General features: G+C 51.4%; 7 protein-coding genes across 7 annotated transcripts; 4 read left to right on the forward strand and 3 right to left on the reverse strand.

Moving 5' to 3' along the window:
• Positions 1 to 464: 464 nt before the first annotated feature.
• Positions 465 to 943, forward strand: CABS01_09429 (uncharacterized protein; the record flags this gene model as incomplete). The annotated part of the gene is made up of 4 exons (XM_060542786.1): positions 465 to 572; positions 632 to 655; positions 706 to 810; positions 935 to 943. 4 exons carry the CDS (start codon positions 465 to 467, stop codon positions 941 to 943), a joined length of 246 nt encoding a protein of 81 aa, XP_060400513.1.
• Positions 944 to 2,043: 1,100 nt separating this feature from the next.
• CABS01_09430 (uncharacterized protein) lies at positions 2,044 to 3,488 on the reverse strand (the record flags this gene model as incomplete). Its single annotated transcript, XM_060542787.1, has 2 exons — positions 2,044 to 3,214; positions 3,289 to 3,488. 2 exons carry the CDS (start codon positions 3,486 to 3,488, stop codon positions 2,044 to 2,046), a joined length of 1,371 nt encoding a protein of 456 aa, XP_060400514.1.
• A 738-nt stretch (positions 3,489 to 4,226) lies between these two features.
• On the forward strand, positions 4,227 to 6,616 carry CABS01_09431 (uncharacterized protein; the record flags this gene model as incomplete). Its single annotated transcript, XM_060542788.1, has 4 exons — positions 4,227 to 5,283; positions 5,365 to 5,785; positions 5,866 to 6,157; positions 6,233 to 6,616. 4 exons carry the CDS (start codon positions 4,227 to 4,229, stop codon positions 6,614 to 6,616), a joined length of 2,154 nt encoding a protein of 717 aa, XP_060400515.1.
• Positions 6,617 to 10,943: 4,327 nt separating this feature from the next.
• CABS01_09432 (CFEM domain-containing protein) lies at positions 10,944 to 12,510 on the reverse strand (the record flags this gene model as incomplete). Its single annotated transcript, XM_060542789.1, has 4 exons — positions 10,944 to 11,394; positions 11,456 to 12,131; positions 12,213 to 12,348; positions 12,409 to 12,510. The coding sequence occupies 4 exons, from the start codon at positions 12,508 to 12,510 to the stop codon at positions 10,944 to 10,946; spliced, it is 1,365 nt and encodes a 454-aa protein (XP_060400516.1).
• Positions 12,511 to 13,236: 726 nt separating this feature from the next.
• On the forward strand, positions 13,237 to 13,455 carry CABS01_09433 (uncharacterized protein; the record flags this gene model as incomplete). The annotated part of the gene is made up of 1 exon (XM_060542790.1): positions 13,237 to 13,455. The coding sequence occupies one exon, from the start codon at positions 13,237 to 13,239 to the stop codon at positions 13,453 to 13,455; it is 219 nt and encodes a 72-aa protein (XP_060400517.1).
• A 2,024-nt stretch (positions 13,456 to 15,479) lies between these two features.
• On the reverse strand, positions 15,480 to 15,812 carry CABS01_09434 (uncharacterized protein; the record flags this gene model as incomplete). The annotated part of the gene is made up of 1 exon (XM_060542791.1): positions 15,480 to 15,812. The coding sequence occupies one exon, from the start codon at positions 15,810 to 15,812 to the stop codon at positions 15,480 to 15,482; it is 333 nt and encodes a 110-aa protein (XP_060400518.1).
• A 3,035-nt stretch (positions 15,813 to 18,847) lies between these two features.
• CABS01_09435 (retinol dehydrogenase 8) lies at positions 18,848 to 19,796 on the forward strand (the record flags this gene model as incomplete). Its single annotated transcript, XM_060542792.1, has 2 exons — positions 18,848 to 19,343; positions 19,402 to 19,796. 2 exons carry the CDS (start codon positions 18,848 to 18,850, stop codon positions 19,794 to 19,796), a joined length of 891 nt encoding a protein of 296 aa, XP_060400519.1.
• Between the last annotated feature and the right edge of the window lie 47 nt (positions 19,797 to 19,843).

Raw genomic sequence — 19,843 nt, forward strand, 5'->3', positions numbered from 1 at the left:
ATATCCATTCCGCCGGTCATGTCGATTTAGTGCTCATTTTCAGTCCTAGCCTTGGCTCTTACCTCCCCTGTAACCTGCCCATTACCTTCTGTATGATTCTCCTTGGCCACAAAGATAGGTTGATGGTTCGTTCAGCGGTCAAGATCAGAAACTGACTGACCCACCCATCCGACAAGCGCTTAGCACACTGGCCCAAGTCCCGCACAGCTTCGATTATATTAAATGTCACTGCTCATGACTCTAGAAGTGGTCTGTCGTCAGCATTCTAATACATCTTAATTTATCAAGGTTTCAAAAGTCAATCCGAGTCAGATCGCACAGTTTCAGGCCATATATAGACACGGAGTTCTCTCTAGTGTCAGCCTTGATGGTATTTGAACACGCCTTTCGCCGCTGCACTACAGAGACCTGTTCCTCACCATCTAGAAACATTGTTACAACACATTCTTTCTCACTTAACAATCATGAAGGTTTCTGTCATTACCACCCTGCTTGCTCAGGCTTTCGCCGTTAGTGCTTTGCAGAAGTACTGCAACGGTGGACAAGGTCTCGCCAGCGGAAACACCTGTGAAGTGAGTGTCCAAAGCTTACATGCAGTACAATACGATCACTGACATTGATGCGCGTCTAGGGAAAGGGAGCAAACTCTTATTGCGTAAGTTGCAGCCATTCTGCTAGGCAACTTATATCTAATCATCACCAAAGTGCCTCAACGTACAATCATCAGCGTTCCCCACTTTCCGCGGATCATGCTTCTCCCCCCAGAGCATTCGTGATCGGGAGGATGTCAACCAGGACTGCCCTGGAGGTGTAAGTTATCCCTTGCTGTTTCGTATCCATGAACTTGTTTGCTGATCAACCTCCCCTAGTCTGTCTACTGCGTAAGCTACCATTCACTAACCCTGACAAATGAATGGCTGTTTACTTTTCATAGTGCGACTAAGCTACTCGATCGCGCAAGATTTTACGGAGAAGGTGCTAGGAGAGTAATCAGGGGGTTATCAAGGTCGTTGCTGATAAAGGCCCTGAACATGACCTATGTTGTACGCGCCGTCAACGGGAATTGGAATAAGAGGCTTACCAAGCTGAACCGGCCGATCGTATCGACTATCAATACCACCATAGAAGATAACTATTTGATACCAATGCGGGTGTGGGCGCAGGGGCAAATTTCTAAGCATCCTAACTTGAGACCGAATCTTCTCCGGTAACACCATGACACAAATAGACTGGGCTGTCCGCCAACGCCAAAATGTGGCTGAAAGTTGTTTCTACTAGGGAACTCCAGGATCTTTATCAATGGCAGTCCCATCTCTTCACGGAACAACACATTACAAAATACTTAGTGAGAATGTAGGACAGAATTCTACATACGATGTTCAGATTAAGGGTTTTCTGAAATAAGGTATTTATCATTAATCTATCTAGCTTCACCCTCTCAATGAGCTTGTTTTACAAACAGTCAGCTATAAAGAGGGAGATTGGGGTTATGAAGGAGTGTATCTATGCCCATATTATCAGCTGACTGAAGCCCCTCTCGAAGGCAAAAGTATAGACTCGGTAAACGCTGCCTGTGGGCTTGTTTGGCAGAGCCAGACCATACTAGATAAGCGCAGATATACGTAGAAGCGGACTGAAGAGACTGAACGCGGCAAGCAGTCTCCAAACTACATGTACTTCACGAGATTACGATGCATGAAAAAAGGTGGCTCCCGGCAATCCATAAAGCCTGTAGTTTTCTTATAGTTTCATGAGGTTTCTTTATTCCAAGCCAAATCTAATAGGCCTTGAAAACGTTTTGCTTCCTTGAGACATTATGGTGATCCATCAATCGTCTTTATTCTCTTTAGCCTTAAGTCATGGCTTGAACTTATTCGTATGTGTTGTAACTTGTGTGATCAATATGTCGAGTATACATAATACATTATTGTTACTAAATTCTTTTGCCTTAGGAGGCGTGGTATTCAGCGCTTTCCAACAAGCCATTATGATCTTAGCTTGCTCCCAAAATGAAAAGAAGTTCTTCAGTGAACCACATATCCTTTATACTTTCCAGGATTGCTGCTTGCTTACGAGTGTCACTCTCAGAACCAACATCAAGACCGTCATTGCCACCATACCGAGTCCTGATAGTAATTGCACGCCCAGATACCCACCGGTCGCTCGAAGCAGGGCGCCCGCTATCGGTGGTCCGGCCAATGAACCAAAAGCATTGGTTGTGCATAACATGCCCAGCCAAGTGCCATGTAAGCTGAGGTCAGGCACGAGACTCGAGATAACAGTAGGCGGCAGTGATACGAGCCCACCAGAAGCGAACCCGTATGCGAGTGCAAAAGCGACGCTGCCCGCGGCGTCATGCACAGCCAGCCAGCTCAGCGCGACGGCGGCGATGGAGACGGAGACGCCGAGGAGAACATTAATGGGTCCAAAGTGGCCGGCAAGCCATGCAGGAAAGACTCTGCCGAGGATTGAGCCCGCGTTGAGGATCGCGACTAGATAGTACGGCAGTCTCGAAGAGCCCCCGCTTGATAGGCCATGGGCGAGGGAGTATTGCTGGAGATAGTAGATGGGCGCCATGTAGGAGAAGAAGTTGAAGAACATGGCAGCGGAGAAGACAACAAACGAGACGGTTCGGTACGCGGAGAGGTCCAACATGACACGGCGCTTCCGTTTTCCGGCGCCTTCATCATCGGATTCGGACTCAGCCCGGCGACGGCGCTGCCGCAGGACGGCGAAGGCAAAGGCATTTGTGGCGAGGGAAATGAAAGCGAGGACCCTCGTAGCCCAGGGGAAGCCCAAGCGGGGGTACAGGCTCTGAAAGATGAGAGGGTACACGACGCCGCCGAGAGAACTGCCCGTAGCGACGATGCCCGTGGCGAGGGCGCGACGTTCGGAAAAGTACTGCGGGATGATGGAGACGGACGGGATATAGATGCAACCCGAGCCAAGACCGACGCAGAATGCTTGCGCGAGGAGAACTTGCCAATACGCCGTTGCGATGCTAGTCATGGTCATGCCGAGGAAGATGAGGGTGATGCCTGTGAAAGTGAGGCTGCGGAAGTAGCCTGCGTCGTAGAGAGGGCCGACGAGGACGCCTGTGAAGAGGAGAAGGGAAGACTGAATAGAGCCGATCCAGGCTATCGAGTCGGCGGATACATCCTTCATATGTTCTTGGTAGTAGGCTTGGAAGACGCCGTAGGAGCTCAAGATGCCCCTGCGGATGAGGTTAGTTGTGAATTGCTTCTTAACAGCAGGTTACGCCGCGAAACTGAAACGAGAACCACCGACCATGAGTTGAAGAATAAAAAGAATGAGCCTGCAACTTGGAGCCAAGCCAAACGGCCGCCATCTTGAGGCCGTATATCGATCGCGACACTTTCACTCACGTTGGCGGTGGTTGTCTCCTTCTGTTGTGTTGCTATGCTTGCCTCGGGATAGAATTCCGAATGCGGAATCGCATCGTTGGAGATGCGATTGTTGATTGACATTACGGCGAACCACTGAGAACTTGAAATAATCCCGTAGAGAACTTAAAGGCACCGCCAGTACATTCTGACATGAGCAAGTGAAAGGAAACAATGGCAACAACTCAATCGTAGGCGTAATGGTTTGTGGTGCAACCGTCGCTTTGAAACACAATTGGCATCGCTACTATGGGCAGTCTCTTTTTCCATACGGCGAATTGTGCGCCGCGCCGAAGGCCGCCGGCGTCGGGAGGGGTCGATTGACACAAGTCATGATGAGTTGCCGCCCCATAAGGCGCAATCGACGTCGGAGAAGGTTTCCCTACCCTTGTTGAGCCCAGTCGACGACGCGGAGGCCTTCTAAGAGGAATTGAGCCCCGCAAAGTTGAATTGCGCCTATAGTTCAATGGCCCTTGAGTACTTCATTATTCATCATCAAAGGCGTAGGGGGAAAAGGACTGCGGAAAGCGGAAGGTGGACATGTTACCTTAGAATCGGCTTTTTGCCGTTCGCGGTTAGGCTCTTCCCGAGGCTGCGGAGACCATCCGAAGCCGAACTTTGGTCAGATTTGTTCGGTTAGATGTTCGGTAAGACTCAGAAAGTTCGGCTCACTGGCATCCCCCTAATGATCTCGAAGATAATCGTGAATGAAGAAAAATCTAGCTCAGTCGTGAAACTTGGATGTCTACTCATCTCAGGCATGCCGTTTTTTGTGTTGTTTTGGCTTCCAGTTCGGCTTTCCTGTGAATATCGGCATTCATCATGGAGCCCGCGTCTTCACCACTCCGCTACCGAAAGAATGGTCGGCTTCAAGCATGCGACCCCTGCCGCCGTCGCAAAGTCGCATGCGACCACGCCCGTCCGGTCTGCAGTAATTGTAAGAGACGGAGGCGAACGGAACCGTGCGAGTTTACAATGAGTACACCGGCGCAGATGCAGCCAGGTCCAGGAGCTCCCCATGCTGTCTCGGAACGAACGTCACGGTCAACCAGTGTCACAGGCTCGGAAACGGGCGCCGAACAGTTCCAACCCGCAACTGCGTCCACACTGGTTAACCAACGGTCTGAGATCAGCCCTGCTGTGACGGAAACGGAAATACATGGACAATGCGCTCCGAGTCGCGAGGTCGTTGTGCCGGAGAGCGCGTCCGGCCACCTCGGCTTCATGTCGTGGAGCGACGTGTACAAGGAAGTCGGTAACGGGCTCTCTGGCCATGATGTACACGCCGCGAAGGAAATCCGTTCTACTTCTAACGCCGGCCGGGAAGCCAGGTCCATTATCCTTTCCGAAGACGCCAGGACGCTGGAGACTTGTCTCTTCATCCTCCGCCTGGTCCCCGACGAACGTAAGGGCCGGGCACTCTTTGACTCACACTTTGACCCGCACAACGCCTTCATCCACCCCGTTGCTGTGCGGGCTCTGGATTCGCTGTATGGTACTTTTGGGCACTACCTCAACAATTCGGACCGGAACGATGCGCAGCTCTCAGAGTTTGCGCGGCGGCTGTGCTATAACTCGTCCCGGCCGTTCTTCGAGCACGAGCCTGATCCGGAGCTATGGATAGCGCAGTTTACCAAGGAGAATCTGAGGTGGGAGACGTTGGGGCTGCTATTCATTTACTGGGAAATGAAGCTTCGGAATGAGCAGCTTCCGAGAACGGAGGTTGGACGAATGGGATACGGGCAGAAGAACGCTTTCAGGAAGTGTATCTTTGACTGCATTACTTTGGCAAGGCAGGCTAATGAGGTTGGGAATACGCTGTTGCTGTACCTTTACTTTAGGCGGATGATTATCGAGTCTATCATTGACGGAGATACCAGTAAGTTCCTAGTGACACATCGAGCCGCCAAGTCTCGACAGACACGTAACCTTCATTGGTGGAGGCTAACATGTGGTGCAGGTCGCTCAACATGGATGACACAAGGGGAGACAGTATCACTCCTTACCTTCCTGGGCCTACACGTCGAACAGAACAAGGGGCCCTATAAACCAACTTTGGCATCCGAGCTGCGGAGACGGCTTCTCGTGAAAATCTTCGTCCTCGACAAAGTCGGCTCCGCGATCACGGGGCGACCACCCGCCCTGAGCCGCCGATACATCCTGACGCCGCCGCCGCTCGACATACGGGACGAATACCTGCTATGCGACGACGAGACAATCAACAAGGCGGTGAGATCGCTTGACAAATCGGGATGGAACCCCGATGGAGCGCTGAACTCGGTCACATTCTGGCGAGCTCGGTATAAGCTCATGATTATCCGTGACGAGATCTTTGAGGTTGCTATGGGACCTGAAGCGGCTATATCGGTGGAAGTTCTGCTGTGAGTGCGCAAGCCGAGCGCAAGATCATTCGACTATACGTCCGAGTTGAGTGCATACTAATTTTGCGTTCATCTGATAGTGCACTGAAAGCGAAAGAGTTCGCGGCTGCGGCCGAAATGCCAGCTATCATGCGCTTCAAGGAATCAGACACTCGAAATCCGAGTCTCACTGGTCAGATGCTCCACGTGCGGCTGCTCATGCAGCTGGAACATCTGCAGAACCTCTTCTTCATTGAGCGGCTATTGAATCGGAAGGACTGTTCCAACAAGCGGGATTTACTGTCGGTCAGCTACGAAATGACGGCGACCACATTGCTCTTCTGGACTGATATGGATGGTTTCAGTGTCTTGTGCGAGGATTTCAAATGGCTTGTAAGTGCAACGATGCATCAAACTCAAAAAACCTCAAAGCTAGAGCTACATGACTGACATCCGCGACTCCCTCAGGTCATGGCATATGCCGCTCCAGGAGGCGGAATCCTTTGCCTAGAGTTACTGAAGCCAACACCAACCCTAGGAAACAGCGGCATCCCCGTCACAGATAGTACCGGCAAAGTCATCACCAGGTCCGGTATTGTACAAGTGCTGAGTCTTCTGGTCGGCTTTCTCAAGTGGGTGAGCCCGTCCGAAGCCCCGGGCAGCATCTGCGCGAGCACAATGACTATTGTGAAGCAGGTGCTGGACGAGGCACTCAATGGGGCGCCGAACCGCAACCCGTCTGGCGATGCAATGGAGTGGGACTTTTCGGCGCAGTTGGATTTCAATTTCGATCTCTTGGACACGTACGAATGGATGCGCCCGGAGTTTTCATGGAGTGATTTGCAGGCATAGAGTTAATTTGGGTTGAAGGCTATTAGCAGCTGGAGTTATCGGTTTGATTTACAACTTGCAAGTTCAGAGCATCTCCATTCATTGCGTCTTCAATGACTACCTTACAAACACGACCTGAAGCCATAGTAGGTACAAGAACATGGATAACAGACTTTCTCACCTATGACTTGATGGTCCAAGATTGCATTATCTCTCTCGTCTAGTCCCAGGAACTACGGTTGTGAGGGTCACAAAACTATGGTGGGGTAACTAGGAGCTTTTTGCGCTGAGCGCTGTCAACCAATCGGTCGGTTAGCTCAGTTGGTTAGAGCGTGGTACTAATATTTCACCTGAAATGTTGTGTAATGCCAAGGCCGGGAGTTCAAGCCTCCCACTGATCATACACTTTTGCAAATACAGCTTTTTGTTGCTGATATCCATCTGGGCACGCTTTCTCTTTGATATCATGGAAATCCGTCTGAAGTTTTGGCTATCTGTTGGAGGTTTGCGAAGCGTTGGTGGCTTGTGATCTGATTGGCTAGGTTCAAAGTCAGTTACAACTTTGTTGAGAATTGACCGGGTACGTCCTCTGGTGTCTGTGACATTTGGATATGCTCTACAACTGTGTTAACTTTTCCTTCCTCAAAGAATTCTCTAACATTCTATCCGCCCAATGCTTCTATCTGAGCCAACGGTCTCGATCAAGCAAGAATCGAGGCAAAGTAATTGGTTAAATTCTGGTAGTGATGGCTGGCTATAATCCTTCCCAAATCAGGGCCATTAAGAAATCCTCGCGACCTTTTGTGTGAACCGCGTAGATCATCATTACACTTCTCCGGCTCCTGGAATTCATAACCGCACGCACATGGGAATGGCAAACGTGTCTTCTGACCCTGCCGGAACACACGAAATTACTTCATCTAGAAGCAAGACCTGAAAATCAGATAGGTACGAGAGCCTCAGCTCATCAGACCGACATGGCTCTTATTTCGCGTCATTTTTCTGAGTACTTACGTTGTGGCTGACTTCTAACAGATCCATTGACTCACAAGTCCATGGTCGTGAGTAGGGCTCGATGTCTTGAACGTAAGGTAGCTCTGGCTAGGAAATACATGGCGTACTTCCTACCGTGATACCGACCTGAATCTCAGCCATGTGAAACAACTGCTGGTGACCGGCCACGCTTCTGCAGGGTCCAAATGCGGCGATGTGACGAGTTTCGTCGACAACCTGAGCTTAGCATTGGAAGCGACTGACTCGTGAAATGGTTCGTGAGGATATAGACTGACTGGATCGACTACCTTAGTTCGGCGCGGTGATGAGATGACGCTAGAAGAAGTAAGCTTGATTGTTGAAGCGAGGGGTTAAGCCGGCACTTGTCACCGCACAGGCAAGTGACTCCGGGAAGGTTTTGGTCGATCGGCTAGTTCGCTCCGGCTAGCTCGCCGTATCTGCAAGACCAACGGTATATCACACCCCGTCCAATTCTTTTGCAAATTTGTGGCTTTCGCAGTGGCTGGCGATTCAGGCTGTCCATCAAGATGTTTTGCCACACGAATAGGATCAGTAATTCTCCTGTATAATCGCTACAGCCTACTTCCGAAATCGACAATTGCGAGTGGCAAGCGCGACTATGGCGCAAGTTGCGAACTTGCCAAGATGGACAACTTGGGTGCGCTAGGTTCGACTTCTTCGACTGAACGAAAACGCTAGTCTTTCAGTTGTCGGAAGTATCGCGCCCCCGAGTTATGAGATCACTCCTTATTCCAGATGAATGTGCTGGTGTCTTCATAGAAAAACACGCGTAGAGTGAAATCTTGACTTACTCGCTCCCTCGGACTTCGGCGGAGAAGTACATGTAACGATCGCCCGTATACACCAAGGTCCAGACTAATAGGACCCCCTGTTGAGGCAAAGAAAAAATATACTCGGTTATGGGAGCGTCTGCGAGTACAGCTTGTACCTACAGCCAGAGGCAAAACATGGCCTGGAAAGACCCTCGAGTCCTGATGTAACTGCAGTATGCCACAGTGAACTACCTCAAGGCACTTGAGTACGACCGCATACTTAATTTTCCGCAACTTTCATTTCTAGGCTGATAAAGCTGATTCATCCGGCCGAAAGCAAGGCAGCAGAAGGGTAGCGTATATCTGGGTGCCCTTACATGAGGCATTCAACATTGCAGAGTTGATACCTTACTTACGTTCTGTAAGAGCCGATCGGCTAATGATAACTCCAAGCGTGATATACCTCAATAATAGCCTATACGCTTGAAGCGATGGTGAGTGACAGCTACAACCACCTACCTTAGACTCTGGTGTCCCTCATAGACTGTAGTGTAGCTCCGCCTGCCTATCACCTATGAGAAACCCCGCAAGCGAAGTGTAGTAGAATTCTTGGAAACGCAAAGGTCAAAGCGCGAATGGTTCCCAAGCGCGCAACGTCGTATCGATGCTGAAGAATGTCCCATCGCTTACTAGCAAGTCGCAAGTGGTGAATCTCGGAATCTGCCCGTCGTAGTTTATGAGATTCCGGTAAATGATGTTGCTTATATGAGCCCTTGACCATGTTTCATCCCGCTGACAAGGTTGAGATTTGAGAACGTGGCAATGGGAAAAATCCGTCACATCGAGGCCGCATAGCGTACAGCTCGTACTCCAAGGTACAAGCGGCTAAATGAGTATGTAGACGGATGATGACGCTCAATATTCATATCAGTATAGGGCCAGTGGATCTTACAGTCATCATACCTATATCACGAAACAAACTAGGGACAGCAATGTCGCAAAGCTAAACTTTTGTTGAGAAATACTAGTATTGGACACCCTCAAGGCGCGAGAAGACCTCCCAAACACGCAAAAGAGAGATGAATCATGTGCGCAAAATAAGTCCCAAACTGTTTAGTGTGGCCGCGTTCATTAAGACTCTGATCACTCATCCTCCGTCTTGTAAATCTTCATTAATAATAGTTAGTCTACAGCAAGAGGTTCGATCACCAATGCTATTGATTGTTAGTCTTGGGTCTTCTCATCATGTGAGCAATTGCAAACACAAAGACTAGAGCAAGTTATCACGCAAGGTTTCAGCGCAGATCATTGAAATAAGTCTTACACAAAGACTTCTTCGCAATGTGCATGGGGTTACTGACAGCAATATGCATGCGCCCTATCCGGCTCATTCAACAACTTGATGTCTCAGAGACGACGAGATCGTCTCAAGTCATTGCTTAAACTCCCAACCCCTGATGTCGATCCGCAACGGTCAGACCGCACCAGACCCCCATCCACCTATTTTCAATAGCTTCTCAAGGGGGTTCCATAGGGTTGACCACATGTTACGTCGGCAACTGCTGGCTGCAACCCACTGAGACACGTCAATGCAGATCCGGGCAAAACTGCCATTGGCAAGGGGACATCTCGTCGCTCAACCTGCAATTGGTCAGTAACATACGCTGTGCATGCCATACGCCACGCGGACTCCCGCCTTGAATGCAATGCCCGGTGGCTATGGCGGGGGATGCCGCCTCTATCTTGTCGAGCCATCGGCTACCTCCCCCACTAGACTTGGACGAGAGAATAAACGTTTCCCGAAACCGTGCCCACGGCTGCATGTACAATCGCTACAAGATATCGCGTAAGCTCAGGAAGGGAAACGAGTGCCACAATAGGCAAGAGGCTAAGGCGAGAGCGGATAGCAGGCAGCGGGCTTATCTCTCCTAGGCCAAGACCACGTTGACAGTGCATCCGCCCACGGCCCGCTCATGGCCCTGGGTAAGACTCAATCCGGCTGAGTGGGTGCGGAGCCAAATGTCGAGGTATCTCTCCGAGTGGAAATGGGTGGCATTGGGGGCCTTAGACAACCACCAGCCCCTTGTACAATGGTAACGACCTTGGAAGGGTGTCCGAAATGGATTCAACCGCCTACGATGAGTTAGAGGAACTTAGAAGAGGCGGTCGAGAACTCGGTTGCGATAGCCGGCCAAGAAGCCACTATTCCCGTTCTCAGTCTCAAGTCCGAAGCTCTGCTTGTTTAGCGACGCTGCTTACGCGGGGGGCCATCTCAATCACACGATCAGAAGAAGGGGTCCGAGCGGGTTGTCATTGATTGATCAACCGCCGCTGAACGAAGAATTTGCTTTTCGGAACATGTTCGCACTAATTCGGGCCATCACATCCGCAGGGAGATCTTTCGGTGAGTCGATTAAGTCAATTACCATTGGGCATACCGTCTGGCAGTCCCTCACGCTATTTGTGGTATCCAAAAAAACATTGTGTCATACAACTCGTTGCAAGCGCAGACTTCCGAGCCAAAATTCCGCTAGTGACAAAGGAGAAATAACCAAGGAAAATCAGAACGGGGAACCACTTCGTCCCGTTCTCCCTGTCTTTGAGCTGCCCGCTTCCAGCTCGCGCATGTGAACCAAGCTCGTCTCGTCGTGATAGTCGACAGTGTACTCCTTGGTGTACATGATGCCATTCGGGCTGCTTGAGAGCCCCGAGTCGCGATCGACGGTCCTGACCTTGGCATCGTTGCCCAGTGTCCTGTTCCTGCTGCGACCGTTGCCACTCGATTGAATGTAGTACTTGGCTGCTGCGGATGTGCCGCGCCGTGTCGTGCCCAGCAATTTGGGGAAGAAGCCGACGAGGATGACGCGTATTGAGGGCATGCAGGCGCAGATGATGCCCACGTTGATCTCGACGGTGGACCAGGTTGCGACTTCGAATTGATCCCAGGTTGGGTTCTGGGACTTCGCGAATGCGACCAAAGACTGCAGGCGCAAGATGCTAACGACAGTGACACTGGGAACCCCCATGTTAGAGAACGTTCTGAGAGGGAAATCGACGCATTTTGGAGACTTACAAGGTGCCGACGAAGAACATCATGGCCACGCCAATCTTCTTCTTCCAATGCAAGTTCAGACCCTTGATCTGAGATAGAGGCAGAGCGAGCATCCAGATGTCCAACACGATACTGATGCCAGCATTGGCCCAGGCGATGGCGTTGATGTCCAAGCATTGTCCGTTGCGGTTTCCGTCCCACTTTGTCCAGTAAAAGCTGATCGGTTGGCATTGAAAAATGGCGACAAAGATGAAGGTGAGGCCGAATACTGCGTTGAAACAGATGGTGCCCCATATGAGCTTCTTGATACTACTCTGCGAAAAGATGCGCATGTAGAAGAAGAGAAGTGACATCTTGAGCAGCGTCACCTGGCCGAAATACATTGGCTCCATGATAAAAAACCAGTACCCAAAATCGTTGATCTGAGTGAATGAGACTGTCCAAATGTCCTTGCCGAGGCCGTTCGCGGCGAACCCGTGGGTGTTGATGACAGTTCCTGGGATGCCGGAGCCGAGTGTGATGAGAATGAACCAGTCGTCCATGCCGAGGTCGCCCATTGTCGCAAAAACTTTGTGTACCAGGCGGATAATGACGAATACGCCAGACAGGCAGCCCATGGTGATAGAGATGGTGTTGTACATCGGCGTGCGGTTTCTCGGTGTCGCGCCACATGTCGTCTGGGTGATGTTCTTGGTTGCTGCGGGAGAGTGACGGGTTAGATGACAGGTCTTTGGGAGGATTCACCCATTGGCATCCGAAGGAAGACATGGCCACTCACTAAGAGCATTCCTAAGAGTACAGTTCTGTAGAACACAAGCTTCAACTTCGACCTGCAAAGGAGCATTGGTGCAGATACATGTCTGGTTGGTCGGCGCGCATGGCGAGTTGAGGACCGCTGTTACAAGACATGCTTGCTGTCGTGTAGTTAGTATCTAGAGCACGAGCAAGTTCATGGTCTTCAATTTGTAACCTACTGCGCATCTTGGTAGCGATGCTACAGCTGAAGCAGGATCGCCTTGGGCCGCGGCGCAATGGAGCACCGCAGCCATGGACAGGAACAGAGAGATGAACCTCATATTTGGGTATGTCCAAGTGAGAGATGAGGAAGAACCCCCCCTCTTTCGAAAACGGCCGGGAGAAGAAAACAGGATCGTCGTACAAGCTAGATATGTATCACCTCGAACATGACGTGAGCATCATATTCGAATAGTCGTAGGTCGTGACGGAGGCGTCAAAGGTTTTCCCAACACGAGGTGAAAGGGGTGGGAAGATGGGCGGACGGGAGGGATTAAGGTTGTCGTGAAACGCCTTCTACACCCTCCGTCTTAGTCAACAAGCAGAAGACAGAAGAGGCCACTTTGGGGGAGCTCCTCGGGATGGGTTGCGTGGTTCCTACGTAGCGACATGCCAACGCGGAGATGATGCTCGATGCAGCAAAGGGAGCTTCTTCTGCGGTGCGGCGGTTCCACTTGGGGTCAACGCCACACAAGACCAGTGTGCCGGTAGCGTGCGGTCTAGTTTCGACACACGGTGGTCGCCGTTACACTTCAAGGTGGCATCACGGCTGTTGAACTGTTTTAGCAAACGGCGCGCCCCTTTCCCCATCGTTTCTACGCACTATGCAAGTCTCAGTGGTGGCGGCGGCGGAGACCGGACGATGGCGTGGGCTCTGGTACATCTAACCGAGGGCGACGTTTGGAGGGAACTCGGCCATGGGCTGGAATACCGGACTGGACAAACATACTGCGTAGGACCCTGGTGCCCAGCTCCGGCTATGGGATAATGCCCAGGGTTCATCCAGGATGGCAGCTGTATATGGCAGGCGAGGGCTGGCCTGCGCAGAGAGAGAAAGCGAGAAATGTGATACACTGACATGCAGGAGGCTCCCCGTCAACGTGGCATGGCAGCGGACCGAGGCCACGACTGGTCTGGAGCGCCGCACATGTCGGGTAGGGGACCGGACTTGCAGACTTGCAGTGAATAGTGATCGAGGGGCACAACCCATGGAGAGACTTGGATGAGTATGCGGATGGAGGCCCGTCATCTGTGCCACACAAATCCACCCATATCCGTACATGCATATCTTCAGGGAGGGAAAAGAAACCCCAGGAAGGGGGGCCCAGACACAGTCGCCGAACCAAGGCGAGCAAGGGTCGGGGAGCATCGTGAGCGCAAGGATCAACACCCGGGGGGCCCAGCGAGAGAAAAATCTCCTCGAACCTCTTGCCCTGGAAGAGGGGCCTGCTCTCGTGCTTTGTGCAGAGGAGAGCCCAGATCACAGATGCGGTGGCAGGGGCCAGCATCCCACCGGGATTGAGATGCCATGCCTGGATACCTCCTCGCGATGCCACTGCGGAACCACGGTAGCGCAGCTCGATCCAAATGAACAAACAATGGAAAGAATTCGAACATTTTTTTTTTCTTCTCGGTGGGCAATCGCCGACGGCACAGCAAAAGCTTGTGCGACAATCGGGGGCTGGCCGAGGCTGGCGCGGCAATGCAAAGCTGAGGCGAAGCTGATTGTTCCCGAGGAACGGTAATAGCAACTTGTAAGTTGTGGTGTGCTGGTGCAACCAGCTTTGACACACACACAGAGGCACATCAAGATGCCGAAATAACCAGGAGGAAATGCCCGAAGAAGAGCCAGAGTTTCGGTGTGGCAGGTTCAGTAACCGCATCGAAGGAACCTCTTTTCTTTCTGGAAGACCGCCCCCCGTGCCCCCAAGACGGACACGCAAGGCACGTAACAGGCTCATCACACACAGACACACACACACACACAGACGAAGGGGGGCGTGTGTCCCTTTTCTTTACCCCTTGGGACGTTAGGCCGGGCAGAGATGGCGTCGCAGTTGGCCGGTGCTATCCCTATCCTGGTGGCACATCCGGCACGCTGTGTGTGTGGAGTAATTAGTTGAAAATGGGGACGGTTAGAGGGTCTGAGCCGGCACGACGCGCCATTGGTGGCCAATGTTCGATCAAAGTTGGGACGGGGAAGAGAAAACTGAGATGTGGTCGATGTGCGATGCGAGTATTTGGTCTGATTGCCGATATTATGACTCGAGAAGAGGCAAAATATGGACTCTACCACCTGTTCACTTGAGTCTGCATCCGTATGTGTATGGTTTGTCCGCGTGGGTTGGCTCAGCTCGGGTGTTACAACTCGCTTGATGTCGCTTCACATGCAGGCTGCAGCAGCGGATCGTGGGCAATCTCCATTGCTCATATATTGGCAACCGGCCGAATCCTTCGGCTCTCTGCCCTGTACTCGGCTTAATGACCGGATTTTGTCGGATTATTCGCGGACTGGCCCAGGACTCCAGGGGAAGGTCAATTCATCCATAGGCGGATCTCGACCTTTCTCTGGAAGACCAAGGGGGTCTATTAAAAGGGTTTCCGATGCTACCTTACCCAGCAGAGCAGATGTGGCCTGAGAACCCAATACTTTTGTCTCCTTTCTGCCCCAGCTTTGGGGGGTTCGTAAGGGTTCCTCGGTGATAGATTAAATGTTTCTGACCTGTCGTCCGGGGTTCATCGTATCTCGCCGGATGCACCATGAAGGATCGGGGCTTTGTTTGAAAGGGTTTGAACTCTGTGGAGAACGAGTGGAGGCAAAAAGCCTGAAAGTAAAAAGAGCGGCCAAGTTTTGCTTTTCCACCGTGCGTTGTTGTCTTCGTCATCTATCCGCAAGTTGTGTGACGGACTTCAGCATTCTGCAGATATTCTGCGTACTGATCTTAACGGCAACGCGCGTTGGGCACTGACGAAAGGCGTTGAACCGCCGAGGGCAGAAAAACAAAGAATAAGAGCAGACTAGGAGAGAGCTAACCTCGGGTCAAGTGGCGGTTGCGAGATGAAGAGACGAAAGAGGCACAACACTAGCTACTCATGTTCCCATCTTCTAGTCTTGTTCTAGCGGAAGCCATCGGACACCACCGCGGCACCGTCGCATGCACCGCCGAACCATTGACGGCAATTCAGCAGCCCGTTAACCGTCTCTCCCCGGAGCGCCGCCGGGCGTTGTGGAGTTTCTGACTCTGCTCTACTACGTAGCCTTCACCTTGCGGATGTTCTTCGGTTCCTGTGGTTTTTTTTTGTGCCAGGCTTTCAGCTGCGGCCTACCCCCTCGTATGAGACGGCGGACACTACGATGGGGCACTTCTGATGCCATGTTCCCTGTCGCAATCATGCCGGGACCGGGATTCCGGTGGCCGGCCGTCTGTGAGTAATGGGAGAGTACGGGGGGATGAGGTGTTTTGCGGCTTGCTTGCCGCTTGCCTATGCCTTGAAAGAGCCCCCTCGACCCTAGAGCAAAGCCACGCGGCGGGTAACCTGGTTTCCGTGTGGTGATATTGGGGGCCGCGAGATTGGTGCCCATGATGAGCCATTAGTTTCCGGCGATTGAGTTGGAATGCGGGAATCATTTCATCTTGTTTAGATTTTAGAACACATCGGAAAATTGTCACTGTGGATGACGAGATTGTGCTAAGATCAAATGTCTCAATTCAGGCATTTGTATGGTCTCGGACACGGTCCGGAACCCTCTCCTCCAAATAAGAGCCAACAACCAAGTGTCATGCGCTTTTCGCATCTGTCCTGCAGGCAACCTGCCGGCTCTTAGGGCTCTAGTCTGACTTCGAAAAGCAGAGTCAGCCAACGTGATTCGCCAATGTCCAAGTCCACAGCCCCCTCGAGTTTCGCGGGAAGATCGATGTTGTGCGAGAGGCGACTGGTTCATGCGAGCACGGGCTGACCTTGGCCACTGTCCCCAATTTTCTGCCCAGTTCAGGCTTACACGTGGATCCCGCTCCACGGTTCTTTTGTCCCTGCCTGTGTGCCTGCGTTGCTTACTGTGGTTTTGTCAGACTTGAGTGGTAGGCTGATGGCGTGTCAGACATTAACGAATGGCCCTGTTTTTTCTTTCTCCTGATTCCATTTTTGCTCCTGTTTGTCTAACATTCAGTCTTGCCTGTTGAATCCTGTCAGTGGAGGGAGCAGAGACAGGCGTCGGAGCAACGCGCAGATCCAAGGGCCCGAAAACCCGGTTCGGTGCTCGGTGTTGACTGAAGTACACCACTAGCCCTGCTGCATGTCTGGTCTGCCAGAGAGCGGCGTAGAATGGCCATGTGGTTTTAGCAAACAATCTTGGCTGCAGCATGCAATCTGATTTTCGCAAACATGCATACCTTGATCATGTAGTAGGAAAGTTTTCCTGCGTTGTTGGTCCGAACAAACTCTCACAAGTTCATGGCTGGCAATCCCTGGAGTTCTTTCCTCTCTCTTTTTTCTCTCGTCCTTCCTATTTAGAACGGCAGAGTTCGCTCCCGAACCGGGATTTGCACAGAGTTCAGACGAACGGAGATGGCTTCCTCTTCTATCTTGCTGCGACACTGGTGGGGGGAGGCATTGGGGTTTGACAGCTATACTGGCATGTCGGTATTCTCTGCGACAACATGGTCTATTGCATTTGACACGCCGGCAACTTCGCCCATGTCTTCCGAGTTCCAGCAACACATGACTGACTGCATATTTACTAGCCACATTTTGTTTGAGGAAACATTTCTGAACAATAGTTTGCAAGCCTCAACTGGCAGCCGTTGGTACCGACAGACGCCACAATATCCGAGGGCATCGGATTGATCATTGTTGTCTTGCCAATACAGCACTCGAGACTTAGGTGACATCGCGCTAGAAAAAACGAACAATAGAGTTCAAAAGCTTGGCAAGGGTGACGATCAACAATCAAACCAGTCGCTCGGTACGCAAACTTTCCTTTTCAGGAAAGGTATCCGCGTTTGCGGCCAAAAACTGACTTCACCCCTTGCAATGATTGCAATATTGCTGTGCCGCTGCCCGCAACCACATACCCAGCGAACCCAGGAGTCTGCTTCCAATGTCCGAGTCCGAGTCTTTCCAAGAATCCAACCCACCGGAGTTGATCTCGGAGGTGGCTCCGGCGTCCTTCATCCCCGTGCATGTATCGTGACCGCTGAAGAAACATTCGTGATGGATTGGCCCACTGCTCAGAGTGGCCTGCAGCGTCAATCTTACGATCTCACGGAGTTCTTGCCGGATGTCAGGTTAATCTGGTATTGGGGACGAGGTTCACTTCTGGTGTTTGCGGAGCTCCTCCAACTACGCCGCTTATAGATCATCATCGCCACAAATGCCAAGCTGCCAACTGCCGACAAGTTTGTGTAGTCGTTTTCGTGTAACCTTGATCCCACAAACTACTTAATGCGAGGCAGCGAAGGAAGGAGCAGCGATCGGTGATATCAGAATTCTCGTTCCAGCTCACGTTTATAAATAGTCCATCTTGGCCATTCCAATCTGGCAGACACGTCACACGGTCACACAAGTAATTAGTTGTTTGTACCCAGATTTCAAATCAATCTTTTTACTCATTGATGAACACAGTGCGACTAGGAATACTGTTTTGAGCTCATGCTATTGAATCATTTTGCACTGAAGTGCTTTCAGCTGTTGCCATGTCCCCAGTCTTCATGAAACTGCACTCGGTTATCCGGCGAGAAATGAGGCTTGTTCGGCGAGGGGCTGGGAAGAGCAGCCAATCCAACATGATTCAGGCGCAAAGCTGGGTTAAATTTCACTTAAGATCAATGTTTATTCCATGTGAATTTCGATGGTACTTCTATTCGCTTCAGGTATGAAGATGGTGATACCTCAAGAACTGGCCCCAAGTGCAAAAGCCCCTCCGCAAGCTCGTGAAGTTTCTCGCGTTATGTTGATCTTGTGATTCGACCAAAACTGTAGCAACTTTTGCTTGGCAATATTTCATACGTTGACAACAAGGAGAAGTCAGCCATTGACCCAAAGAAGGTCGAGCTTGAGATGACCATGCCATGTGAGAGGGGCTACGATAAACTCCCACACGCTATAGGTTCTTAAAGCACCAAGGTAAATTCAGAGTCCTGCTATAGCGATCACTCTATACGTGCTAATGCCGATGCTCGGGTTGAGTCTACGAATTGATCTGTCATGCTGCGCTTTGCACCATCTCACGCACCAACCTGCAGCAAACTTGGCTCTGAGAAATGCTAGGTCAAACCTCACCGACTCGGATTTATCAAATCGGTGATTAGCCTCTGCAAGTATTTAGTGCTAATAGTAAAGATCACATGTTGGGAATCAAATGCAGTTGCCGGTACGCTGTGATATATGACCCGGATGTAGTCCGGATCTGGCTTAAGTCCGCGAGGGCCGATTCTCCGTAAGACACTGGCCGATGCGGGGCCGCTCACATCTAAGTCCCTTCGGCTTCAACCTCAAAGTCCGGGCGTACAAGCTCTTGAAAAAAAAAAAAGGATAAAAACTCGTTCGATTTAAGAGGCAAATGAGATGGCTATTAGAAGAGTTGAACTAAAGCTATACAGAAGTTGCAATTTCATCACCATGTCTCATCCGCTTGTTGTCCCAGACAGACCTCTAACATGGTTCATCACCGGCTGCTCATCCGGGTTTGGACTAGCTCTCACAAGACTGGCGCAGAAACAAGGGCACACGGTGATCGCCACCTCGCGCAACCCTCAAAAGACGCCGGACCTAGTGCGTGAAGTCCAGGATGGAGGGGGCCGCTGGCTTCCGCTCGACGTTGACGACCTGAACTCGGGAGACCTCATCACGGACCTCGAGAAAGCTGGGACTTTGATCGATGTGCTAGTCAATAATGCTGGATGGTCCATCCATGGCCCGGCAGAAGGTTTCACGGAAGAAGAGACGAGGGCGCAGATGGATACCGTATTCTTCGGGCCCTACCGGTTGATGAGGGCGGTCGCCCCCCTTATGCGAGAGAGAGGCAGCGGTGTCATCGTCAATATCAGCTCTGGGGCTGGGTTGGAGGGGAGAGAGTCGATGGGCGTTTATGCGGCTGCGAAAGCCGCGATGGATGGTGAGTGCAATGGCCTTTAACCCTCTCGCGAGTTAACGGCTGATGGTATTTCCAATAGGTGTTAGCAAAGTCCTTGCAAAAGAAATGGCTCCGTTCGGTGTCCGCGTCTTGACGGTTGCGCTCGGTTCGTTCGACACGAATATGGGGCCGACGGTTAGGTTAGCGAGCAAGCCTACGCCTTCGGACTACGACGGCAGTGCTCTAGATGCAGTCTTCAAGGTCATGGCTGCATCGGCAACAGAAGGCTTTCCTGCCGATGGGGATCATGTGAAGGCAGCTAAGGTGATATATGAAGTCATTACCGGCACAGGAGTAGGTGAGGGCAAGGAGGGTGAGAGGATGTTGCCTTTGGGAAGGGATATGGCGAAGAGAGTCGATGATGTCGTTGGAGGGTGGCAGAGAACCATGGGCGTATTCGGAGATGTATGCAACAACGTGTACTTGGAAAAGTAAACGCCTCATGTAGAGTCAAGTCTCACCTTGGAAGGCCGTTCAAATGC

This window comes from Colletotrichum abscissum (genome assembly GCF_030869225.1).
Source record: "Colletotrichum abscissum strain IMI 504890 chromosome Unknown Scaffold_22.1, whole genome shotgun sequence".
NCBI lineage: Eukaryota > Fungi > Ascomycota > Sordariomycetes > Glomerellales > Glomerellaceae > Colletotrichum > Colletotrichum abscissum.